The following is a 23459-nucleotide window of genomic DNA, read 5'->3' as shown; positions in this document are numbered from 1 at the left end:
TAGAAGTACAGAATAAACAATGTTTAGCTATCTTGTTAGAGTTATTTCCATTTATCTAACACATAAATGTTATAATTACTATGCTAACTTATTTTTCTAAAGATATTACCTGTATTACACCTTTGGTATCTAGGCGAAAATTAAAGTCTCCAAAAATAAAGAATGGTACTTTCTCATATTGGTCAGTAGAAAACCTGTAATATACCAGTTTTATAACCTGTAATATATCATTATCTAAAATAGATACTAAACAAAAACAAACAAAAAAAAAAAAAAAACATTCAAGACAATTTGCAAAATGGCTATGAGATAATATATTTTTTTTTTAAATACTTAAGAAAGAATACTGTTCTCTTTTATTTTCAAAACCTTTTTTTTTTTATATATTTTTTATAATTATATTCTGTATACAAGGGGGGAAAACAGCAATGATTGTTTATGCAGTCACTATAAGAAATAGAATAAGAACATTCTATTTCCTATATTTTGAACAGCTTGCTCCTTTCATCATTTTCGTATTTTTGTTTATATTTTTTCTATTCTTTTGCAATATCTAAAAACAATATAAATTACTGGCCCTCATCAAAGGTGGTAAAGTTACAAATAATATTTAATAATTATAAATGAGAGATTAATTAGTCAACAATAAGCATGCTTTATAAAGCCTGCCTGATATGAATGACCATTAAGTTTTGGCAGCTAAATTAAGAAACAAACTTGTTCATGAACTTACCATGCCCCTTGCCAAATACATTTCAAACATCTTAATGTGAAGCACAAACATTTGCAACATTTCTCTATAATGAACAGTTATTATATACTAAAACAAATTCCAGTACTTAATAGTAAAACTTACATTTTCCACAAATTGTACAAAAACTTAATGTAAACTTTCTCCATAAAGCAAATTTCTTCAATGCACAGAATTTAATAAGAAAAACTTGTTTTTGAATGATAATGAAAATGTTTCTTGACTTTTTCCTTCCCTATCAGCTGAAGTCTGATATTATCCCTAAAAGTCATGAGTCAATCCCTGAGGTCATATCACAAACCAACTTCACACAATCCTTAAATGTGGAGTAATTTTCATTTCCATGGTCTTTTGAATGAGTTAGTCACCTTCACTTCACTTCTTAGCATTTAAAAACACACTTTCAAGAAGATTTATTTCAGCAGTATATCCTACATTTTTATTTGTAATTAAATAAACCTGAACTGCTTCCCTTTTTCTATTTTTGATGATTCAAGAAATTTGAAACATTGCCATTCAGAAATTAAAAGATAATATTTTAATATCATTTGGACTGCATCACTAATAACATTTACAGATATTTATATCATTGGAAGAAAGAGAAATATAGTCATAATCATGGAAAAAAATTATCGTTTCTTTTTCAAGCGCATGTGTACAATCTAAATCACTAACGGAACTGTATGGTTTTATGTCAGCATCACTTAATCCAGGAATGCCTATATCATTTCAACTGCCACAATATCATAGCTTAAATTAATTATGATTAACTTTTTGCTTTTAATTATGCTTTAAGAGGTTCAGCATTATTACTATGCCCAAGACATTATTTTTATTTAATCAAAAAGCATTATTATTTAATTAAATACTTACATGCATATCTATGAAGAATCCTAGATTTTCTTCAAATGTAAACTAGTCAAACAATTTTTCAGCACGAAATTTTTCATAGTCCTTTCAATTCAGACAAACTTTGATGAACATCCTTGAACTGAAGGGATTAAGAAGTCCCTTCAATTCAGCTCATCAAAATTTGACTGAATGCAAGGTTTTTTAATCTGCAGATTTTATAGGTGTTTTGTCTTATGAAATACTCACCACCTAACTAAGCAAATGAACGAGCTATTTGGCAATTTTTATGAAATAGGCATTCTATAATATTAAAAATATATGATAATTTTCCTCCTCAAAATGATCTGAAAAAATCTATTTAAACATTTAAGAATATATTTCAATAGTTAATAACTTCAAACTTCTGAAATAAAACTTTATATATTTGCTTTCCTTACAGTATGGTATTCAAATAAATTAATTATCTTCCTTGTAGAATGTATAAGCTATATTTTGCATAATACGTTATTCTTAGTCCTAGAACCTTTTAAAAAATATGGGATTATCATATGCGAGGCCAATTAACTTGTAAGGATTTTATGTTTTACTAATGTTTATTTTATTTTAAAACTTTAGTGTCTTCTCTAATTTTCACTTCCGGCCAGAATAAATGCGGTTAGTTTTAGTATGCAAATTGAGCTTGCAAACTATTAAATATTTAAGTTGTGGCTTTTAGTCCAGAAGGAGTTAAGAGAGAGAGAGACTTTTTGCCACCTTATTTCATGTGTGCTTTTCAGCCAGTTGCTGTCTGCCTTTAAGGCCAGAAATTTAGTCCTCTTGATATTGAAGACATACTGTAGTTTTCCCGCATTCTGCGTATTACATATGTAAAGATCTAAAAGGCCAATTTTAGTGATACTAGTCTTTGTATAGTATTTGAGTTTAGCGCTCTTATTTAAATTTAGTTTTTTTTTTTTTTTTTTTTTTTTTTTTTTTTGTTCAGACCACAAGTACTGGTCTTTGTATCCTGAAGTGTGGGAGCAGCTATAACCCATGAAGAATAAAGGGTAATTAAATCCTTCCCATCTTTGTCATATCTTCTACAATTTCATCAGACATACTTTAAAGTAAACTCACTGTTCTTCTCAGGACACCCACATGTTCGCAAAAGTGATTAGACGAAATAGTAGTCCTGATAAACTGAGCACAATTAAGAAGCTTCATAGAAACATATTATTTGCCTCAGAGGCTAAAAAGCACAAAATAATGAGAGTTTGCTCTGGGTCTGACTTCTTTATTTCTGAACTGGCTGAGTGAGTGAATTTTTATAAATTCCAAAACATCAATAACCGAGTTTTCCGCACATCAATAAGCGAGTTTTCCTCACATCAATAAGTAAGACCTCCAAAGTAGGCAGAGAGCCTTTATGAGATAGCCCATAACAAAATAAATGAACTACATTAATATTCTCTTTCTGATATTAAAAATTTTCATATTGGCTAATTAGAAATATATGCAGTTACAAAGTTAATTCAATGAAGTTTCAAACAGATTTCTATTTTTATGTATGCTGCTATAAATATCCATTTTATACTTTTCGTATATGCATGCACATCTGTTGGGTTTAGACTTTAGACACTAAAGCACAGTATCAGCAAATAATACTTAAGTGAACCATTAAACAGCTCTTATATGAGAATATCTTATCAATCAGAGGCCAAGCAATTCAATCCACTGATTTCTAATAGTTTATCCTGGATTTGGCTCCTGGCGTACAGGCTGATGTTTTCCATAAATAATGTGAATACATACCAGTTTTTCTTAGAAAGCATACCTCCCAAGACAAATAACAGACAATAATTTTTGCCACAATCACCTAAGAATCTAACTAGAATATTTCTCAAATATATTGCAAACTGGCATTATCAAAAAACAAATTTATTGATCATTCTTTTCAAAAACACCGAAAGCTGCAAGATAACCTGAATATTTAAAAAGGAAAAAAGGGGGAGGCTTCTTATACTCATTACTGTGCATAACAAAGTAACTAAATTCAGCAGGTGCAAGAGCTCAGTGAATAAGTGCTTTTCAAACTCAAGGTAGAATATTCTTGCCTCTCTGAAGCAAATCAATTTAGGAATATTTTCCATGCCACACTACACAGTTTACTTAATCCTTGTTAACAACATAGCTGACTGCTCACTAGAGTATCAGAAGAAGAAGGGTTCTTGCAATTTATGAATTGTGTTATAGCGAACCCATGTTACAGGATGCTGTGTTGAAGGAGGACTACCTGTACTTCTACACTGGTATGTATCTGATAAATAAATAATAAAAAAAATCTGCTTCTAGCTTTTTAAATTATCTAAAATTTTTCTTCAAATAGTATTCGTATTTCTTAACAAGCTGTTTTATACTTATCAGTTATTTTACTCAATGTATGATGTTACAAAATTATCAACTGACACAATATGTTTTATTAACAAGTCTTAGTTCTGCATGCTTCACCTGCCATAGCCTTCAGATTTAAAATGTCCTTCTCCTTAATAAATAAAGGCAATCAAAATGCATATTTTATTTCTGAAACAGCAGTTGGTCAAAACATTTCACCAAATTCATATTTGACATTTGAAAGGGTTTAAATGAGCACTGTAACTTAGAAGCAATTGCATAATGCAATGATTTTTACAATAGTAGCTACAAGATTAATTCATTTTTCACTGAGAATGAAGAAAAGTAACTTATATTAATATGAGAAACATGAAAGAAGGTGAATTGCATGCCACATTGGGATTTGTTTTCATCTAAGCAATGAAGAAAAAGTACACACTTTTGGAATTCTACAAGGTGTTAGAATTATAACATCAGGTATTCTGCATGAAACAAATCATAAGAGTTCCTTCAACTTCAAACACAAAAATTCTGTTCATTCCTTAAGCAAATTGGTTAAAAGTCACCTACAATTAATAAAATTAAAAAATATGCATGAAAGATACAAAGGCAGAGACACAACTGAGTGTCAAAATAACACATATGAATGTTCTAGACTTAAAGATATTTATACAGAAGATGTGATACTCTGCATATCCATTCAAAATAATGCTTGCCTGTTGCATCCCTCACACAATCAAACTGATCCCTTCATTTGATGTTACAACGATTATATTCACTAAAGAAAGAAAATTTCAGATTGAGCCTGAGACTAGTAAACAGACAATAATGAATTTATTTCTACTGAGGTGGCTTGAGCTCTGCAAATCATTACCTGCCAGATATCATTCCATGAAACTATGAAGTTAATGCAAGCCACATCATGCAGATGAATTATGATCTTTTAGCAAGCACCTCATAGTGGCTAGCATCGAACTGTTCCTAAACCTAGAAGGCTTCTCTGAATCCTGGAAATAAGAATGTGTGGCTTGTTCAGCACTTTGTGGATACTCTTTGTCTTATGATTATTCTAACCTCCAACAAGTGGTTAACCTGGTCTTCTTTGCAACTGATTAACCTTTTTAACAACAACTCTTCACACAAGGACTGCAAGACAATGAAGCAAGACAAACAGCCCATAGTGATTTCTTAACATGAATTATCATCTGATGGTATGTGAAAATACAGATGAGTTCATTTAACTTTTTTACTATGATGAAAAATAATTTCTGCATTTTTGTTGATTTTAACTCTTTATCACACATTTTCAATAATAACGATTGATTCTCAAATGCCTTTATACAAACAGTGAATTCTTTTTTAAACACACTCAAGGTTTTTCAGATGATTTTGGTCACCTCAGAGGTAATGTTTAAAACCAGTGTTTGTTAATGTTCTCAGAAATATAGTTGACTTTCAATAGCAATTATCTGTCTACAAAAGGTGATCATCACAGGTGAGTTCAGTATATTACAAAGCATTTGAAAAGAAAAAAAAAATCATGAAATTTTTAAAATATAAATACCATAAGTATCTAGAAAAATTAGTAAAATGAAAAATACACTTACTTTTGTAATAAATAACCTAATGCATTTTGCCTAGTTTTACTGTATCTTGACGGAAACTGAAATATAAAAATATTGGTCCTATCACATATCAGGTAAGTTTAAAATGAAGTACATTGGTGACTATAAAATAATAATAATACCAACTGAAAACAAAGTAATAGCAATATCAAATAGAAGTAAACAACAGTAATATCAATTAGATTCACATTTTAAAAAGCTTAAATGCCAATGAAGCATTACGCTACGCTTTCAACATATTCAGCAAAATGTTTAACAAAAAAAAAAAAAAAAAACACTTTCAATGACCAGTCACTTTAGCAAAAGCAAATTCATACACAGTTTTTGTTTTTGCTGCAAAATTGTTAAATCATAATCTGCAAAAAGCAGACCTAAACATCCACACCATTTTTTTAAAGCTTCATTTGAACAAATATGTATTTTCATATTAATAATGAATACTAAAAATAAATTTCAGAAATCAGCAAAGATAAACTGTCTCTAATATAATTCTTGGATGTTATAAAATTAAAAACAGTCTCAAAATAAATACATTAACAGATGCCAGTTTTCAATTATCAAAACAGAAAAGCATATCTAAATTTACTGAAACTTTAAGCATAGCACCAGAAATCTAATATAAACATACATTATTAGTTTCATAAAATTAAATTTTTTAAAAGTTAATTTGCCAACACTGCTTGCCAAAACTATTTTGCTGCAACATCTTTCAAGGTACCTAAAAAGTAGAATTTTTTAATGCATGCTATAATCTATTTCAGACACTATATGCAATAATGAAAATCCTGTTCACTAGGAAAAAAATAATTTTAATACACTAAGTTTTCAGTAACTATATGCAATACAGCAAACTTAGCAATATTGATAGCATAGAATGCTGATCACTATTGAAAAACAAACTTTGCAGTTGAGGCAAATAAATATTCATCTTTATTTCAATTGACATTTGCGGCCACAAGTCACTTGGCACTCTAATCATGCCTATTCAAAAATATTTACCTTTCTGATATTGTAATAGGAATAGAGCAGCGAGGCAGCGTCTTAGCAAGAAGAGAAGGAGATGCAAAAGAGCATGGCTATTCAATATGGAAGTTCACCAAGAGAAAGGTTTGTTCTCAAAATTTTGAGTTCAAGTTCTGAATTAGTTACATCTTCAATGTTATGCAAGTCATATTATATGGACTGATCTAGAAAGAACACAGTCCAGAAACAGTTAACAATATTTTTAGAACAGAGAGAGAAATGCCCAAATTAAATATGAGGAATTAACTGGCTATTGCTAATTTAAATTGTAATTTTAATTTGCATATATTTTATCTTCCATATATGCATTTCCTACCTTTAGGGTTAATCAAATAAGAAAAACAAGAAATGTTTCATGATAAGATGATACAGTTGGTAAAATCCAAATTTATTTTTGTCAACATAGTATGCTGGTAGAAATTTTAAAAGCATGGTTGGTTCGTTGGAATTTTTTGCAACTAAACCCATGGGGGTTATGTTGCAACAAACAAAAGATTATATATTTTCAAAACTTAAAATAATAAAGACAAGAACACATGCACCATTCAGTGCATACTTATGCGTGGAAATTTAAGACAATGTTACATATAGGTATAAAATAGCAAGCAATAAGATCAAATGCATAAATTTCTTTTAATGTTACATATAGGTATAAAATAGCAAGCAATAAGATCAAATGCATAAATTTCTTTTATGAAAAACTAGCATATGAAAACCATTAAATACAGATAGTAAATGCTATAGTCAAAGGATAAATTTGGATCATGAAAGTGAAGGTTGCACAAACCCCAGACAGTAAAGTGTACAGCAAGATACTAGTCCATGCTGACGCTACTATCAAGGGAAAATGTCAAACTGAGTTCCGGCACAAGAAGGTAATATACTCCATCAAAATAATGAATCATTCACCAGCTGGACTCTGTACAGACTTGAATGGGATGTTTTGCAACACCCACTGTACAGCCCTGACATTACTCCTTTAGACTTTCTACCTTTTTTTACACCTGCAGCTACATCTTGCTGGTGCTATATTCCATTCTGGGCTGAAGGTTTGAAACACTACCAAAATGTTGGCAGAAAGTTATAGATTTGAGTGGTGATTACTACCTGCACTAAAGGTACTGATTTCGCGGGGTTTTTTTTCTAACTTTATTAAGAATGTTTTTTGGTGGAAAACTTTCATTACAACCAGATAGTTAAATGTTTGCATTTTGCAAATAATATTTTGGTTAACAATAGAGATAAGCTCTATCAAAAGACAAGTGCAAGATTTGTCTGGTTTTTCACTAGTATTTTTCAGATGGTCAAACTACATTTAAAAGCTACCAATTATTGTTATTTTCCCTTACTTGATCAAAGAAACTTCTTAGCATTTTGTAAGCCAGAAATGAAAAAAAAAGATGAAGTATTAATAACAGAACAGTCTATTTGATTACTATGGGTGAAATAGCAATCAATTCTTCAGTTTGGCAATTTAGTAATACAACCGGGACTTTAGAAATATATCTTTAATGTCAGGCAGTTTTGCAAAAATGCAGCTTTTAGGAAAGTGAAACATAAATCTTTTAGGAAAATGAAGTATTTAGACATAACTGATGCTAGAGTTGCCTCCAGTTCAAATGCTTAGCCAAATCATGAAAATATCTTGATTTGTGACCAACCTAGCTGGTGTTTATGGCATGCACTTTTGTAATTCAAATCATAAGACTAGGGGTTAAAAGATGGACAGATAAAACATTTTAAGAAATGCTAACAGGCAATTACTTCATTTTTACATATGTGGAGTGCTCGTCCAGCAAAACTATGAACTTTTGCTTTTAACTCTGTTTGGAACCAAGACCTTGAAAACAGAAACAGAGTAAGTTCTAGCTTCAGAAACAGCATAGCGGAATGATTTATTTCCCCAACATGGCCTAATAAACTGAAAAATCTTCACAACAGCCAATACAAAAATATTTTCAATTTAAGTAAATTTATGAAAATTTCGAACATAGAAATAATAGAAATTTTAGGCATTTAAAAAAATCCATTTTCTACTCATACAGGACAAGCAACATGGATGTTACCACTTCAATGAATATATTAATTTTCAATGCAAGCTACATATAAGTAGATATGGTAATACAAAGCATATTGCACATGTACAAGTCAGGTCATTTTGTTTTACATGAGTTAGTAAATACCTTCAATCCAGTCAACTGTGTTTCTCAATGCACACATGCATCAGTTGGATCATGCTCTCCGTGACACAGCAACACACAACAAGCAGCACGGACTGAATCCCAAGGTAATTCATTAATGAATGTCATTAAAATATCTTAGTTTCATAGAATAAAAACTGGTCTTCACCATCCCCCATAAGCATTGAAGCATGATATCAAAATCATGAATGCAAAAAGAGAGAAAAGCACATTAATAATTTCAAAACTAAATGTATTTAACCAGATTTCGAATCCAATAACAACTCACAAGGCACATGAAACATGTTACTCAACTTCCCTTTAAATTGCCAGTTACATTATATGGCAGTATCTTTCAGACTTCCCTTGTTTTCAAGCAAATCTGATTAAACATAAAAGCATAATTTTTGAAAAAGTTTCAGTAAAATCATTTAAACAAAACTTACATCTTCCATGGCTATGAAATTTGAAGCATCATGAAAAAGATGTATATTGACTAGATCAAAGATTGTATGACCAATACTCCAGCGTGTTCTCATGAATCCTTTCCTTGACCATTTACTCTACAAACAGAAAATGAAACAAAACAGAAAAAAATTAATGTGTATACAGCATATTTTAGTGGAATAAAGTTGAGTTATGGATGATTCCTAAAATTAAAGCATTATAATATAAAAAAATCACATGGCCCAGCATGTTTTAGAGTTAAGATGTGGAAAGTGGTACCAATGAACTGCTGTCTATTAATTTTTATAAAACTATCATATCCAAAACATAACAACACACTTTTTCCAACTTAATTTATAGCAGAACTCTGCCAAATTTAACAAAGGACATTACATTTATATTTTTTAATATTGTAACCAAACCAGAAGTCTAAGAATTATATTAAATAAATGCAATTTAAACATTTCAAACTTATATATGAGATAAATTTTTAATGAAATGGGAATAAATTTCTATATATGAGTATTTTTTTAATTTGATTTCAGGTCCGAAATCTTAATTCCAATACTAGAAATGATATTGCTCATGCTTTCTACAAAATATCCTCAACCGATTTACTTTAATACAGCATTTATAATAGAAAGTTTAAAATCTGGATTTCTCATATTCGGAATGATCTTAATATCTGGACTTCAGAAGAGCCTTCAGCAATTTTTTAAGATTTTTTCCCCCTTACAAAATATTGGAATGGACAGTATAATACTCAAGAAGCTTTTCCATAAAAGTGATTTTTCTCATTAACCTTTTCGCGACGGCGCACCTTTGTTTAAGACGCTCGTGCGGGACGGAAGGAAATCGAAAGCAGTCGCCGTACAGGACGGAGGTTTTGCATCGCTAAGCCTAATTTTATTTAAAAAATCAGAAAAAAGTTTCGCTTCTAGCATCACAATTTTTTGTATCATTTTAGATTATTACTTGAGCTCTTATAAAAATTAAAATTAGCACTTAATAATGCTTTTTTCTTTATTTTACATTAAAATATACTTAAAAAACTTTTTATCTTGTAAAATAATTTTCGGAAGCGATATTCAAATTATTCCAAAGTTTTAATTGATAAAAATCCATCAATAAAGTTTAAAATTAATAAAACAACACGATAAAGACTATTTACAGTAAGAAGCAACAAAATTTAAAATGAAGACTGAGTGTGGTAAATCTCGAAGCATGGAGAAGTATCACTTTCTAACTCTCAGAAAAAGTATCACTTTATAACTCTTTAGAAAATGAATCATCACTCTCATCTGCATTAATTAAATGGTTCATTGACCATATGAGGGTATTCTTCTTCTGATAAATAATGCCTTCCCGCCATAATACCACTGGAAGTGAGGCTTTCCAAAATAAAAAGTGAAGAAATGGAAATATATCTGAAGGCAATAAAAAACGTAACTACTCCACATACTAACACTAAAAGACTGTACATAGTAAAGGAAAAAAATAGAATAATAAAAAAAAAAGGAATTGGATATAAATCAGACACGCGAATGTTTTCATTAGCGCGCAGCAATTTAAAGAGCTCACCTCTGCTTACGCTTTCTCCTCCACCCCACCCTTGCAAGAGCTGATGAGTAAAATACCAAGCAGACTATATCAAACTCAAGGTCAGGAACCTAAAACTGTGTTCATTTCAAAAGTAATGGAGATAGGATGCCGGCCTTCAGAAAAACGTTTCAGCTTCTTAAAATGCGTATACGCATCACCCGTCCTCTGAATGCAATCTCTAGCGATGCATGGATGGGACGCCTGGCTGTAAGAGACGTTCTTGGAGAATGCATATATGGGACGCCGTCCTGAAAGGGTTAACTGAGATTCCTACTCGTAAACATTCAAACACCTGCTGGCTAAGAATAACATCTTGGCTAATGGCAATACATTAATTAACACTGTATAAACATTGGCTATGACTACACTTTTCGCCCTTGAGTGGTTGTGGGGGATTAACATTTTTTTAACAATATAATTTATTTTTTAACATAAACAATAACTGAATGTCCAAGACATATTTTTTGTGAGCAGCATGTCGCTCATCCTGGTTTCTGTTCACTGGCATAGCAACAGCAATAGGAGAAGGAATTTGATTCTGAGGAACTTAAGTTCAGTTAACATTGCTAATTGTGCTCTTCCTTAACTTCTTAATTTGATTCAGCTTATTATTTTTTGGAGCTGGTATAATTGACATTGCACTATTAAAATTAAAGTTAGAACTTTAGTATTTCAAATTAAAAGTTTGAACTTTTTGAGCTCAAAATTATGTTAGGAATATAACACTGGAGAGTCAATAGAACAACAATGAATAACAGAAAAACTATTCATAATTATAAAAATTATAATTATGACAAAGTGGCGATTGAATAGATGAGATAGCGACGCTGCACCATTGACAGTCCAATGCTAATGGCTCTGGCCAAAATATTTCATGAGGATGAAGTTAAAAAGTTTAATTCATATATTCAACAAGTCGGTTAACCAAATTTAAAAATGACCATGGTATGAGGCAGTTCAAAATTTCAGGCAATAAAGCTTCAGCTGATCCATTTGTATTTACCAAACTCATTAAAGGTGAAAGTTATCTCCAGAATTTATTGCTGTTATGACACTGGTCTTGCCTGGTAATATATGAACTTTGAAATACCCAAGCTACCTCTACAGAAAAGATCTAACCTTGTGTCAAAGATTCTAAAGTGAGACGTTCTGGCATGTGCAAATGTTACAGGAATGCACAAATTTAAACTTTACACAATTGGGAATAACACAACTTCGGCATTTGAAAGAGTAATATTTTCTCTATCATCGCTTCAATATAAAAGCATAAATGACAGAAACATTAACAAATGACTGATTTTGAAAATCATTTCACACCAGATGCTCTGCAATGTTTGAAATTAGTTGATTCATTGGATGATGTAAAATTTTAGCAATTATAAACAACTGTTCGGCTCATATTTTACTTAATGTTTTAGCTAATGTCTCCATCTTTTTCTTTCCTCAATTTGCCCAATAAGTATCAGAGTGCTTTGCACACTGATGCAGATGTAAGATAGTCTTTTTAAAACCTATGTTGAATTTTCAGAACAGTAACAAGGCCATTCAAGAATTTTTCAAGTACACTGACATAAAATCTGCTTCATGGATTATTGGAAGGTCATAGAAAGATATGTCTGAAGATATATTTAAAAATGCTTGGAATAATTTATTGCCAGCTGCCACATTTCATGGTAATGATGATTACAAAAATCACAAAATGATAGTTTTCAGCTATCACAAGCAGAAGGCAATATTTTCCAATTAATGGAATTTGTGAAGGAATGTGCAAAAGTAATAATAAACAAAGATGATATACCAGAAATTTTTCATTGCAATAACAATGCTTCAATCATTAGTCGAGTTTTTCCATATCTTCACAAGGACTTCAGAATTACCTTACAGCAAGGTAATGCACAATCACGTTAAGCAATCAATGTCAACACTTCAGCAACACACAAAAGGTTACAATTCCACCTTGACTGCTGGATTCACTAGATGAGAACATGTCTGGTATACAAATGTTCCAGACACTGGAATAACAGAGACTTCTAGCAGCTGCAAGTGATAGAACTCTGGCAATGAATTTCAGTCACATGGATTGCAACATCTCAAGATACTGTATTTTCCAGCATATAAGAGACACTGTGATTTATTAGGTTAGAATTTAAGAAAAACACTTTGATCAGACAGAAGAGCATGTATAATTTATCTCTAGATTATGGTTTCATTCCAAGCATTTTTCTTGACTGATATCCCAGATATCATGACACAGGTGAAGATTTTGCAACTATAATGTTCAAGGACATGTCACATACATTTTAACCTAGTATAGTGTTTATGTTGATGTGTCATTTCTGCAGTTTCCCCCCACGCCATTTTCCCTCAAGTGCAACATTTACGCTGATGTGATCTTTCTTCTGGATATTATGCTACATAATTTGCTGATTGTGCTGCTACAGCCTGCATCTGTTGTGCTACAACTTAAGATTTGGCCAATGACAGACTGCCACTGCAACCTCGATGAGCCAAACCGCTAGATTCCCTGAAGCAATGCACAAGAATTCTTAGTTCTGTTACAGTCATTTAGCCTAGGCATATTTTCATCTGTTTTAGCTTATGAAATTGTTACAAAGCTGAAACAGCTGATTTGCCTTTCAGATACAACAATTTTACCAGAAATTCATTATCGAGCAGTTCAACTTACATTGACTCATCAAAATTAGAAAATATAAAACAACAACAAAAAAAAAAAAAACTAAACTTCAGCAGATGAACAGCTTATTCCATAATTAATCTCTTTGGCAAGCCAGTTATCCTACAATATATATTCCCCTTGTATTCATTGCACATATTATGGTCAAAGTAAAAAATCCAGTGTTTATTAATAATAATCCATGTCATATCCTTCTTTTTCTTGGGCGTGTAGCTTCTGGATATGTATTTACTTCCTACCGTAGACGTATCGTATTGTGTGCGTTGCATAAAACAGCCATTTTAACGGCACAAAACTTTATTAACACACAAATAAAAATAATAAGTACAAACGATGAACACACAAGTATCACTTCGTATCTTGCATCTAAGCTGACATACAACACATTTGCTTCGTTACTTCGCTACTACCTACTAACTACTCTTCTCTAGTCAGTTTCATGAGAGAGAGGCGTTGCAGACCATTCGACTAAACTGCGCATGCGTGGTCATCACGTCATGACACCTCCCCTCGAAAAGATTTGATTGTGTCTTTCAATGACCTGTCAAATCCACATATATAAACATTTCTTGAAACAAAATAAAATAACATCCACGAAATTGTCGAACTTAATTAACTAATTCTTACCATTTTAAATTAAAATTACTTCAACATAAATTCAGTAATTCTATTCATTTAAAAGGATGTAACATTCAATTAACATTTCAAACTTAAATCCTTCACATAATCATAATCATATAAACGAGGCAATACAAATCAATCATTAACGTTAAACATAATACTTTAGCAAACCCTGGCTAAATCTTTAAACCTATTACATAACGTTAGAAAAAAAATTTAGCATTTTAGCTAAAAAAAAATCAAACTAAACAGTCAAAATGTCTTATAGTTCATAGTTCATAACGTCAGTCATGCTCCACTCACTGGGGAATATTATCATGTCATTTTAAGTCACGTCATCAATAAACTCAGCATGGTCTTTTAGTCTACACATGTTACCGTTCCATTTTGTTGACACATAAACTACTGGATGCACATATTCACTTTCTAATTCAACGATTAGCTTTAGCTGTAAAAGCTTATCTATTTGACGATCAGCTTCATTTCTTAGAACTTCAGGTATTCGATACGGTTTCTGCTTTCCTTGCATACTTCCAGGTTTCAGTTTGATGCTGTGTTCTCCCACATTGGCGATTTTCGGAATACCAGTTCTTAGGTTCTTATGCCTTCTTAAAATCTCCATAAGTTCTTTCTTCTTATGCGGTTCAAGGTGTGTAAAATCACATTCCTCATTAGAATAGTGTTCTTTTGCTTTCCGTGGAACAATTCTTGGAACGTTTTCAACTTCGCCGAAATCAATATCTGTATTATATATCACACCGACATTATTCACAGCGGTATTGAACTCTCGTATCTTGTTTGCGTGAACGTGCTTTGATGAATTGTCAGACATTTGTACCATGTAACTATAATCAGTATGCTTTTTGATGATCGTAGCAGGTCCCGTCCATCTGGCATAAACTTTGTTTTGGCTATCAGGGATTAAAACTATAACCCTGTCACCTTCCTTGAATTCTTTATGACGAGTCTTTCGGTTACGGTAGAATGCATAAGCTTGTTGCTTTCCAACATCTGTAAGTCCTGCGTATTCAGCAGCTTTTTCCAATTTCGTCTTCAAATCATTCAGATAATCGGTAACTGAACTTAACTGTCCATAAGGAACAGGAGTTTCATTAGTCCATGACGATTTCAAAATAGACAACGGGCCATTAGGACGTCTTCCATAAAGCATTTGGAACGGACTAACACCAGTTGTAACATTAGGAACTTCTCGGTAAGCCCAAAGTAAATACAGTAGATGTTTCTCCCAACCTTCCGAATGTTCTCTAACGGTATGATGTATCATTTCCTTTAAAACAGCATTAAATCTTTCTACCAGGCCATTTGAACTTGGATGATAAGGAGTCGAGAACCTTGGGGACGATCCGATCCTTTTCAAAAACTCTTGGGTCAACGAAGCAGTAAAATTAGTTCCTTGATCTGAAGCAACAATTTGAGGAATTCCAGTGCGTGAAAAGATTTGCAACAATGCATCGCATGTTGCTTTGGCATTCAAATTCTTCAATGGCACCGCTTCGGGCCACCTTGTACATTGATCAACAGCACACAGAACATATTTGTAACCTCTACAGCTTGGCTCTACAGGTCCTAGGATATCCACATTAATTACCTGGAATGGTTCTTTAGGACGTGTTACTGGCGTAATCGGAACTTCATCAAAGGGACACTTTTTCGCTTGAAGTTGACAAGAAGTACAAGCACTGCAGTATTCATTTACATCTTTCTTGATTTCAGGCCAATAGAACGAATATCTCAAACGTTCAGCTGTCTTCTTGGTTCGCAGGTGGCTTCCCCATAAGCTAGAATGAGCTAAGTCCAAAATCTGTTTTCTTCTTTCTTTTGGTACAACCAACTGGTAAACTCTTTCTCCTAGAACTTTATCTTTATGATACAAAAAGTTGTCAATAACAATAAAGTTATTACTTCCGTTCTTAACATTTTGCCAGCATGTTTTTAAAGATGGGTCATTCATTTGTTGCACTCGAAACAGTTCTGAATCCGAAGCACATTGATTGTGTCCCGTGCTACCTTTGGAATCATCCTTACCTGTATCTTCATATACAAGCGCACAACATTCTATTATCTTCTTAACAGTTTCATTATATTTTTCATTAATTAGGTTTTCCCTATCATGGTTAAGTACTTCATCAAAATTTTCAGTTTCATGAAAAGGCATTTCACCGAAACTATCAGTAGCAATGTTTACATTTTTACATTCAAAATTAAACTTTCTTTTATCATCTCCCCTTAACTCATTAAAAGCACTTAACGACAAGAGTAAATCATTACATAACTTATCCACCATTGCACATGTTATAAAAATAGGTGACATAAATTTATCATTTTCAGAATATATTACTAAAGGTAGGTTAATGAGAGGAGCTTTTAAAGCTTGTCCGAAAGCTGACGTGAGGATAACACTTCCATGTGGCGTACGGTATTTTTCTGGTACAATATCGGTCTTGACAACGGTCAATTGCGTGCCTGTATCTGCTACTGCATTAATTAATTTACCATCACATATAAGTTTAACGGTTGGCAAGTCATCTATTAATTCTTTAACCTCTTGATTCGCAGTAAAATATTTAGAAGAAATCTTTGCAGTTACGGCGTTAGAATTATTCTTAATTTCTTCTTTAGCAACCCTTTCCTTATCTTCATGCAACAATATATTATGATACTTAGAATTACATTTTGAACATTTTAATTGAGAAGGGCAATTTTTTATTCTACAATTCCTTTCGAAACAAAGAAAGCACCGATTAGAAGCCCTTAAACTCTTTTTCCTTTCTTCCGGAGACATAACGCATTTTTCCGAAGCATGATTTTTGCTTTCGCAAAATAAGCAAGGGAAAGTTCGAACAACTGCAATTTTGCTTACATTAGAGGAATAGCTGGCGCCAAATTTGTTGGCGTTGAATGAATTCCGAGTGTGGAAGTTGTTTCGCTTTTCATTTGGTTGTGAATGCCTTCCAAGAGAATTAGCGTGACTCTTAGAATAAAATAAATTTAATGAAGTTCATTCGTGACTTTCAATTTCCCGTTTTAGAAATTTCATGAGGTTGTCGACATTAAAAGTTTCCTCATCTGCGTTTTGAAGAGCAAAATCAAGCGTTATATCCTGAGGTATGCATTTCATTAACAAAGGATATAGTAACTTTCCATACGATTCGGTCTTGACCCCTATCGAATTTAGTGACCTTACTTGTACGTTGCAGGTATCATATAATTCCCTCAAAGAATTAATGTCATTAGAACTTCGGACAGGCCGTAAATTTAAAAGTTTATGTATGTAAGAATTAATAAGGAGATCTTTTCAACCATACCTCTCCTTGAGAATTTTAAAAGCTTCGTCGTAGTTTTCTGGAGATAAAGAAAAGCCTTCTATTGTTTTTAAAGATGCCTAACAGGCTAAGCAAGTAATTGAACTTATCTACTTTAGATAGTTTTTCGTTTTGATTTATTGCCGTGTCAAAAGAATTGTAAAATGTCTGCCACATTTCAGCATTTCCATAAAATTTATCAATCATAATCTTCGGCAATTTAATATTATAATCAGAACTTTTATCGACACCAGAAATAGATAAATTGTTACTATCATTAGAAACTAGCGAATTATTGTTATTTCTTTTTTCTTTCAATAATTTTGTGCCTCTAAAGCTCCATTTCGAAATTTTTTCTTCGTATTCCAAGGCACTTTCGATTTTGGTTTCAATGTCATTAACATCAGTCAAAGTTTTAATTTTTTCGTCTAACGCTTTCAAAGAAATAGCTTTTACTTTTAAACTTTCCAGTGATTCTTCAAGGTCTTCAAGGTTACCGGCTGCAATTAATGATTCAATAGCATTTGTTACTTTAGTAATGGCTGAACGCATAACTTTCCGTTCTTTCTTAGATTTCGTTAGCTCTTCAGCCATTTTTGTAACCTTGAATTCCACTTTACCACAAAATAAATTCAACAAATTTCTTACCTTTCTGAAGACTCACTTACGCATTTATCCATGAACTTTGCAGAATGACATATCCTCCTGTTCTGACACCACTGTCATATCCTTCTTTTTCTTGGGCGTGTAGCTTCTGGATATGTATTTACTTCCTACCGTAGACGTATCATATTGTGTGCATTGCATAAAACAGCCATTTTAACGGCACAAAACTTTATTAACACACAAATAAAAATAATAAGTACAAACGATGAACACACAAGTATCACTTCGTATCTTGCATCTAAGCTGACATACAACACATTTGCTTCGTTACTTCGCTACTACCTACTAACTACTCTTCTCTAGTCAGTTTCATGAGAGAGAGGCATTGCAGACCATTCGGCTAAACTGCGCATGCGTGGTCATCACGTCATGACAATCCAGTTGATGGGTTAATGTGATAAATAACACAAACTAATCACATTTACTCATAAATATTTATAATCATCAATGGGGTTTGGTTACTGCAAATAATTAAGCATAATAAACAGAAATTCCAAACTCTAATGAAATTTTAATGTTATGCAAAAATGCATGAAATTAAAAAATGTTTTACAACAATGATTACTGTTATTTATTACATACTTCAGTATTTTTCTTAGCAGTGAAATGCAATCAATTTTAAAAAAATGTTTTATAACAATGATTACTGTTGTTATTTGTAAGATACATTCATTATTTATTACATCAAATAAATTATATTATGAACACCTTACAGCAACAAAAAAATGCAAATAAATTGCATTATAAACACACTGCTATTTCATTTTTAACGAATTATTAACGACTGTGAAACTTGAAGTTAGGGAGGGTTTCTGAATTTTTCCACTGCAGCGATTTGGGTTACCATTACTTCTGCAATTACAATATTGAAATCCTTGACTACCTAAATTTCTCATGAGCACGTTTTCTTGCTTATTTTAATATTTGTAACTTTACTGACTAAAATAAAAGCTTCCTAGCAGACAGTAGAATAATTCTTTGGTTAGAAGTTGGTTTAAAATGCCATTTTTTGAGCCTAAATTATTTTCATTTTGTTTAAAAATTGTAACAGCTATGAATTCTCCTTATCAGCCTTTCCCATGCCAACCCTCAGGTATTTTTGTCCAAACGGTTTCTCCTATATTAGCAGCTGCAGGTTTTAACTTAAAAAGTGCTAACATGTTTTCTTCTTGTTCATTTGGTGACAGTTTAGCACAGTGCTAAGTTTCTTGCATATTTTCTGTGACTTCATCAATTCTTTCTCTTTTCCACTTCAGAATTATGTTGCTTCTTTTCTATTTGCCCAACACTCTTATTTCTGTTTTTCATTGCATCTGCAACAGTTACTACCTCCAAGAATTCATTGAAATCATCCAGTTCAACGTCCATATTCATTGCACAAATATCTTTATCCTCGACTGAGATTACTCTCTGAGGATGGATATCAGTCTTAGACTCTTAATAATGCCAGGTATTCTTTCATCTTCAATTCCTATTGACTGGCAAGTAGGTTCTTAAACATACTTTAACTTTATAGCTAAATATAGCTTCATACGTGCTGTGATCTCTTTCTAAGCAATGTGCTCCATTTTTCATAAATTGAATAAACTTTATGCCTTCTGACCACTTTGTATGTTTGTTTCAAACCCAACAAGTAACACCTCTTCAATATCTTGTTTCAATGTTTTTATTAGCAAATTCTTTGCCATTGTCAGTCTTAGCTCTCCATATTGTGAACACATCCAACAGATGATAGGTAACTTAATTTGCTTTTAATGCCCTTTACTGAACAAATTACATTAAGTGGTCTTGTTAAACCATTATAAACTTAATGTCTCCATTCGCTTCTGACTATAAGTCAGTAAGATCAACTTGACACCTTGGATTCAAACTAAAATCTTTGTCTTGGAACAAATTGTTTCTTTTGGCAAGATTCACAAAGATTTAAATATATCAATTTTGACCACAATCTGCTTATATTTTGTCTTTAGCATTTTTATCATTCTATTGCACCCTCCATGGCAAACTGCAATATGAATCTCAAGAGTTTTTTGAAAATTCTCTTCCAGAAAAGCATAAAGTATAATTAGGTCTTTTTTCATTTTTAGCTGCAGCAATATGTTTTTTAACACAACCAATTCTTAACAATATCATACCTTGATAGTCAATGATAATCTTCTGGTTATTTGCCAGAAGTCTTCTCTTCACTTTCCTTATCTCTCTTGCAAAAAAAGAAAAAAGAATTATACCTTCTAAACTTATAATTTTTTCCTTTTTTTCGATTTGAGCATATCAAAACCATTATCAAAATGTGCCATCTAAAATCTAAATCATCATCCACTGTGCTTACAAAGAGAGTAAAATTTGTGAAAATTTGAAAACATTTATGTGTATGTTAGCAACTGACGATGAAAGTAACACCAAATTGAGACATTGCAGAACACAGAACATTTGTAAATGTTGAATGTAAAGTATATGCGAGTGTTCTGAAAAATGCGAGTGCCTACATCTAGAGGGGAGAAACAGTAGATTTTATTCAGTTGTGGCCAACAGGCAAAACCAAACCTGAGTGTTCACCACAGCTATTGTACATCTGCAATTTTGTTAGGTGTTGATGCAGGAAAACACACTCATGCATAACGGCAAATCTCAAAACGAACACACTCAAAATTATTACACTTCCCTTGATTGATGGAAATTATTAATAACAAATGGTTCATGTGATAAGCTCTCATAAATTATTCATTTTAACTGGTTTATTATTATTAATAACTGAGTTTTAAAAATACCTGACCATAAAATATATAATATATGATTAAATGGCAGATTTTATATCTTGATTTACTATGTTAACTACAAAAAAATTAATATTTATTTAACCGCTTCCCGTGCTTTAACGAGTCTGACTACTCATGATTAAGATTTTGTCCCAAACATAAAAGTCATGATTCAGGCTCGTGAAAAGAAAGCTGGGCCAAACAAACATAACGCGCTGGGCTAGTAAACATTAACATCATAATTTCATGGTCGTAATCCAATGTTAGTTCCTATCAGTACACCACAAGAGTTAGTCACAATTCTTTATTATATAAATTATATAATATTTATTAAAAATATAATATATTTATAATATGTGCAAAAGGCAGAAGGACCAAATTTTACTTACTTGAAGTGTTATTTATTTATGAAATATAATTTTGAAACTGTTATTTATTACAAAATATATTTAACTATGAAAGGGAGAAGGATTAAAGTTTACTTCCATGCCAGCAGTATCGCGCAAAACTGACTATAATAGAGGCATTCATGCTTTGGCTCACATTGTGACTGTTCTCAAGCATCAGTCTGGCTTTTTTAGCACGCACTGACCCATAACACTTGAGCCCAAGTTTCATCGAGGTAAATGACATGGGAAGGGGTAAATGTAATATAAATCTTGAAAATATTATCAGCACTGCTTTCAATCATTAAATATGATAATTCAAAAATTAAAGCAATGCAGAAAAATGAGAAAGATAAATATTTAAGCAGGTGTCCTTTAGATGTATCATAGCACTTTCTACATTACATTGCCCCTTATATATCACAGTACTTATTTCAAAATTTTGAACAAAAACAAATACTTTGCATTCTATTAAACAATCAGTGTTCCCCCCCATGAAGAAAGCAGAAACAAACAAATGAATGTTACCTCAGGAAATATCTCTGTGGGAAATTTTGATTTTTCTTTTGTTCCAACATGCTCAATACTTCCAGTATAAACTTCTTTCCCTGTCAAAGGTAAGTATTTGTGCCCTAGACAAGTAAAAATATCATGATTTAAATTATATTATTTAAAATATACTATGCATACAAATGGTGCACATAAATATGATTAATTATAATAAAAATACACATGTAACAAATCATAAAAGCAGAGCACTTTTTAAGCACTTTAACTCATTTCACTGTATAAGAGATAAAATATAACTTCTAGTCTTCAGATTAAATACACCACAAAGTCTGAGATCTGGACTCCAATGTCCGGAATAATCTAAACTCCGGACCTCAAAGCCACCAACAAAATTTATTCTTTTAGGAATTTTTTTTTATTCTTTGCGCATGTGCATTTGATTGTTTCCCCCATAATAAAACGTGGAGAGTCCCGATTCTTAATTTCACTTTGACACTAAATAAAATAACTTGTTATTGAAGAAATAATCATTTTAGCATAAATTTGTACAACCAGTAATTTGGCTGTGTTGCTGCCTATCTTCTTGGCATAAATCTCAAACCGAAACATTCCACATAGATCCATCATTGATCTGATACCAACCTGGTTAATCATTATTTATTATACTTTCCTTTCATCACCGCATGTTTATCAAAACATGATAACTTGAGTAATGATTCATGTAGAGATGCCTAAGCAATTTTTTTATGTTAGTAATTGAATAATAAAGGAGTATGGTAACCTTTTATGTTGACATTACGCTCAGCAATGATTACAGATTTAAGTTAAATGCGCTAAAAATGTTGACGAGGAAAAATTTACCAAAAATTTCTATCCACATGCTAAACACAGATTTTGTTCATGATACTAATAGATTCAAAGATTACATTTAGGGCTATTTGGATTAAGAATAACTGATTTGTTATTCACATAAACCTAGAACCAGCGCCAGGGCTCATATGGTTGCATCGAGTCACAGAACTTAGGACCCACAGAGACTGCATCAGGCAGTAAGATATCTAGTGCAGGCCCTCAATAAGGCTTAAGTACATGTGGGAATTTATTTATTCAGAACTCAGATAAGCCTTAAGCATGTATAGTGTAAAATGTAAATATGTATAGTAAAAGAGAGCTAAATTTGATGATGATAGCTGCTAATTTTAAAGGTTTTCGGATATTGCAAAACAAAGGTGAAATTTTCCAATTAACGGATTTTGTAAAGAAATGTGGAGATGTGGTAATAAATGAAGATGATATAAAAGAAGGTTTCCATTGTGACGACAATGCTTCTCAATCATCAATCAATTAATGAATGGTGAAATCTGTAGTATGGTTCTAGATCCAGGAAAATACCACTACCTGTAGTGAAGAAAGTGACAGAGAAATTACTGAAACAGAGAAAATTTCAGTTGACAAGTTAGTCGGAATTCTCGGACCAGCAGTCACAGGACTTCAACAATGTAACTAAACAAGAGATTATGTCTGTCTACAGAATTAAAGAGAAAGTATTACCACAAAAAAATGAAGCAACTTAAACAACTTACATTGAAAAAAATATTTCATAAAATAAACAAACAAATAAATACTATGCTATGCTATGCTATGCTATGCTA

General features: G+C 32.0%; 1 protein-coding gene and 1 non-coding gene across 13 annotated transcripts in view; both read right to left on the bottom strand.

Annotated features, from left to right (window-relative positions):
- The window catches only part of LOC118194583 (inositol polyphosphate-5-phosphatase A-like), a 162289-nt gene that overhangs the window by 72205 nt on the left and 66625 nt on the right, over positions 1–23459 (bottom strand). For all 12 annotated transcript variants that reach the window (XM_085807462.1, XM_085807463.1, XM_085807470.1 and 9 more), the window contains 4 exons: positions 21826–21929; positions 9248–9364; positions 5581–5636; positions 110–194 (listed from right to left, as the gene is read on the bottom strand). In XM_085807462.1, the coding sequence (XP_085663588.1) occupies positions 110–194; positions 5581–5636; positions 9248–9364; positions 21826–21929 (362 nt within the window). The remainder of the gene's footprint in view (positions 1–109; positions 195–5580; positions 5637–9247; positions 9365–21825; positions 21930–23459) is intronic.
- Positions 1679–1743, bottom strand: LOC146993110 (small nucleolar RNA SNORD78). Its single transcript, XR_015038813.1, has one exon. It is a non-coding gene; the product is annotated as a small nucleolar RNA SNORD78 (small nucleolar RNA).

The sequence above is a fragment of the Stegodyphus dumicola genome, chromosome X1, assembly GCF_044657685.1.
Source record: "Stegodyphus dumicola isolate Sdum_Otavi_A_Nest chromosome X1, ASM4465768v1".
Taxonomy (NCBI): domain Eukaryota; kingdom Metazoa; phylum Arthropoda; class Arachnida; order Araneae; family Eresidae; genus Stegodyphus; species Stegodyphus dumicola.
This window is presented reverse-complemented; position numbering and strand designations above follow the sequence as displayed.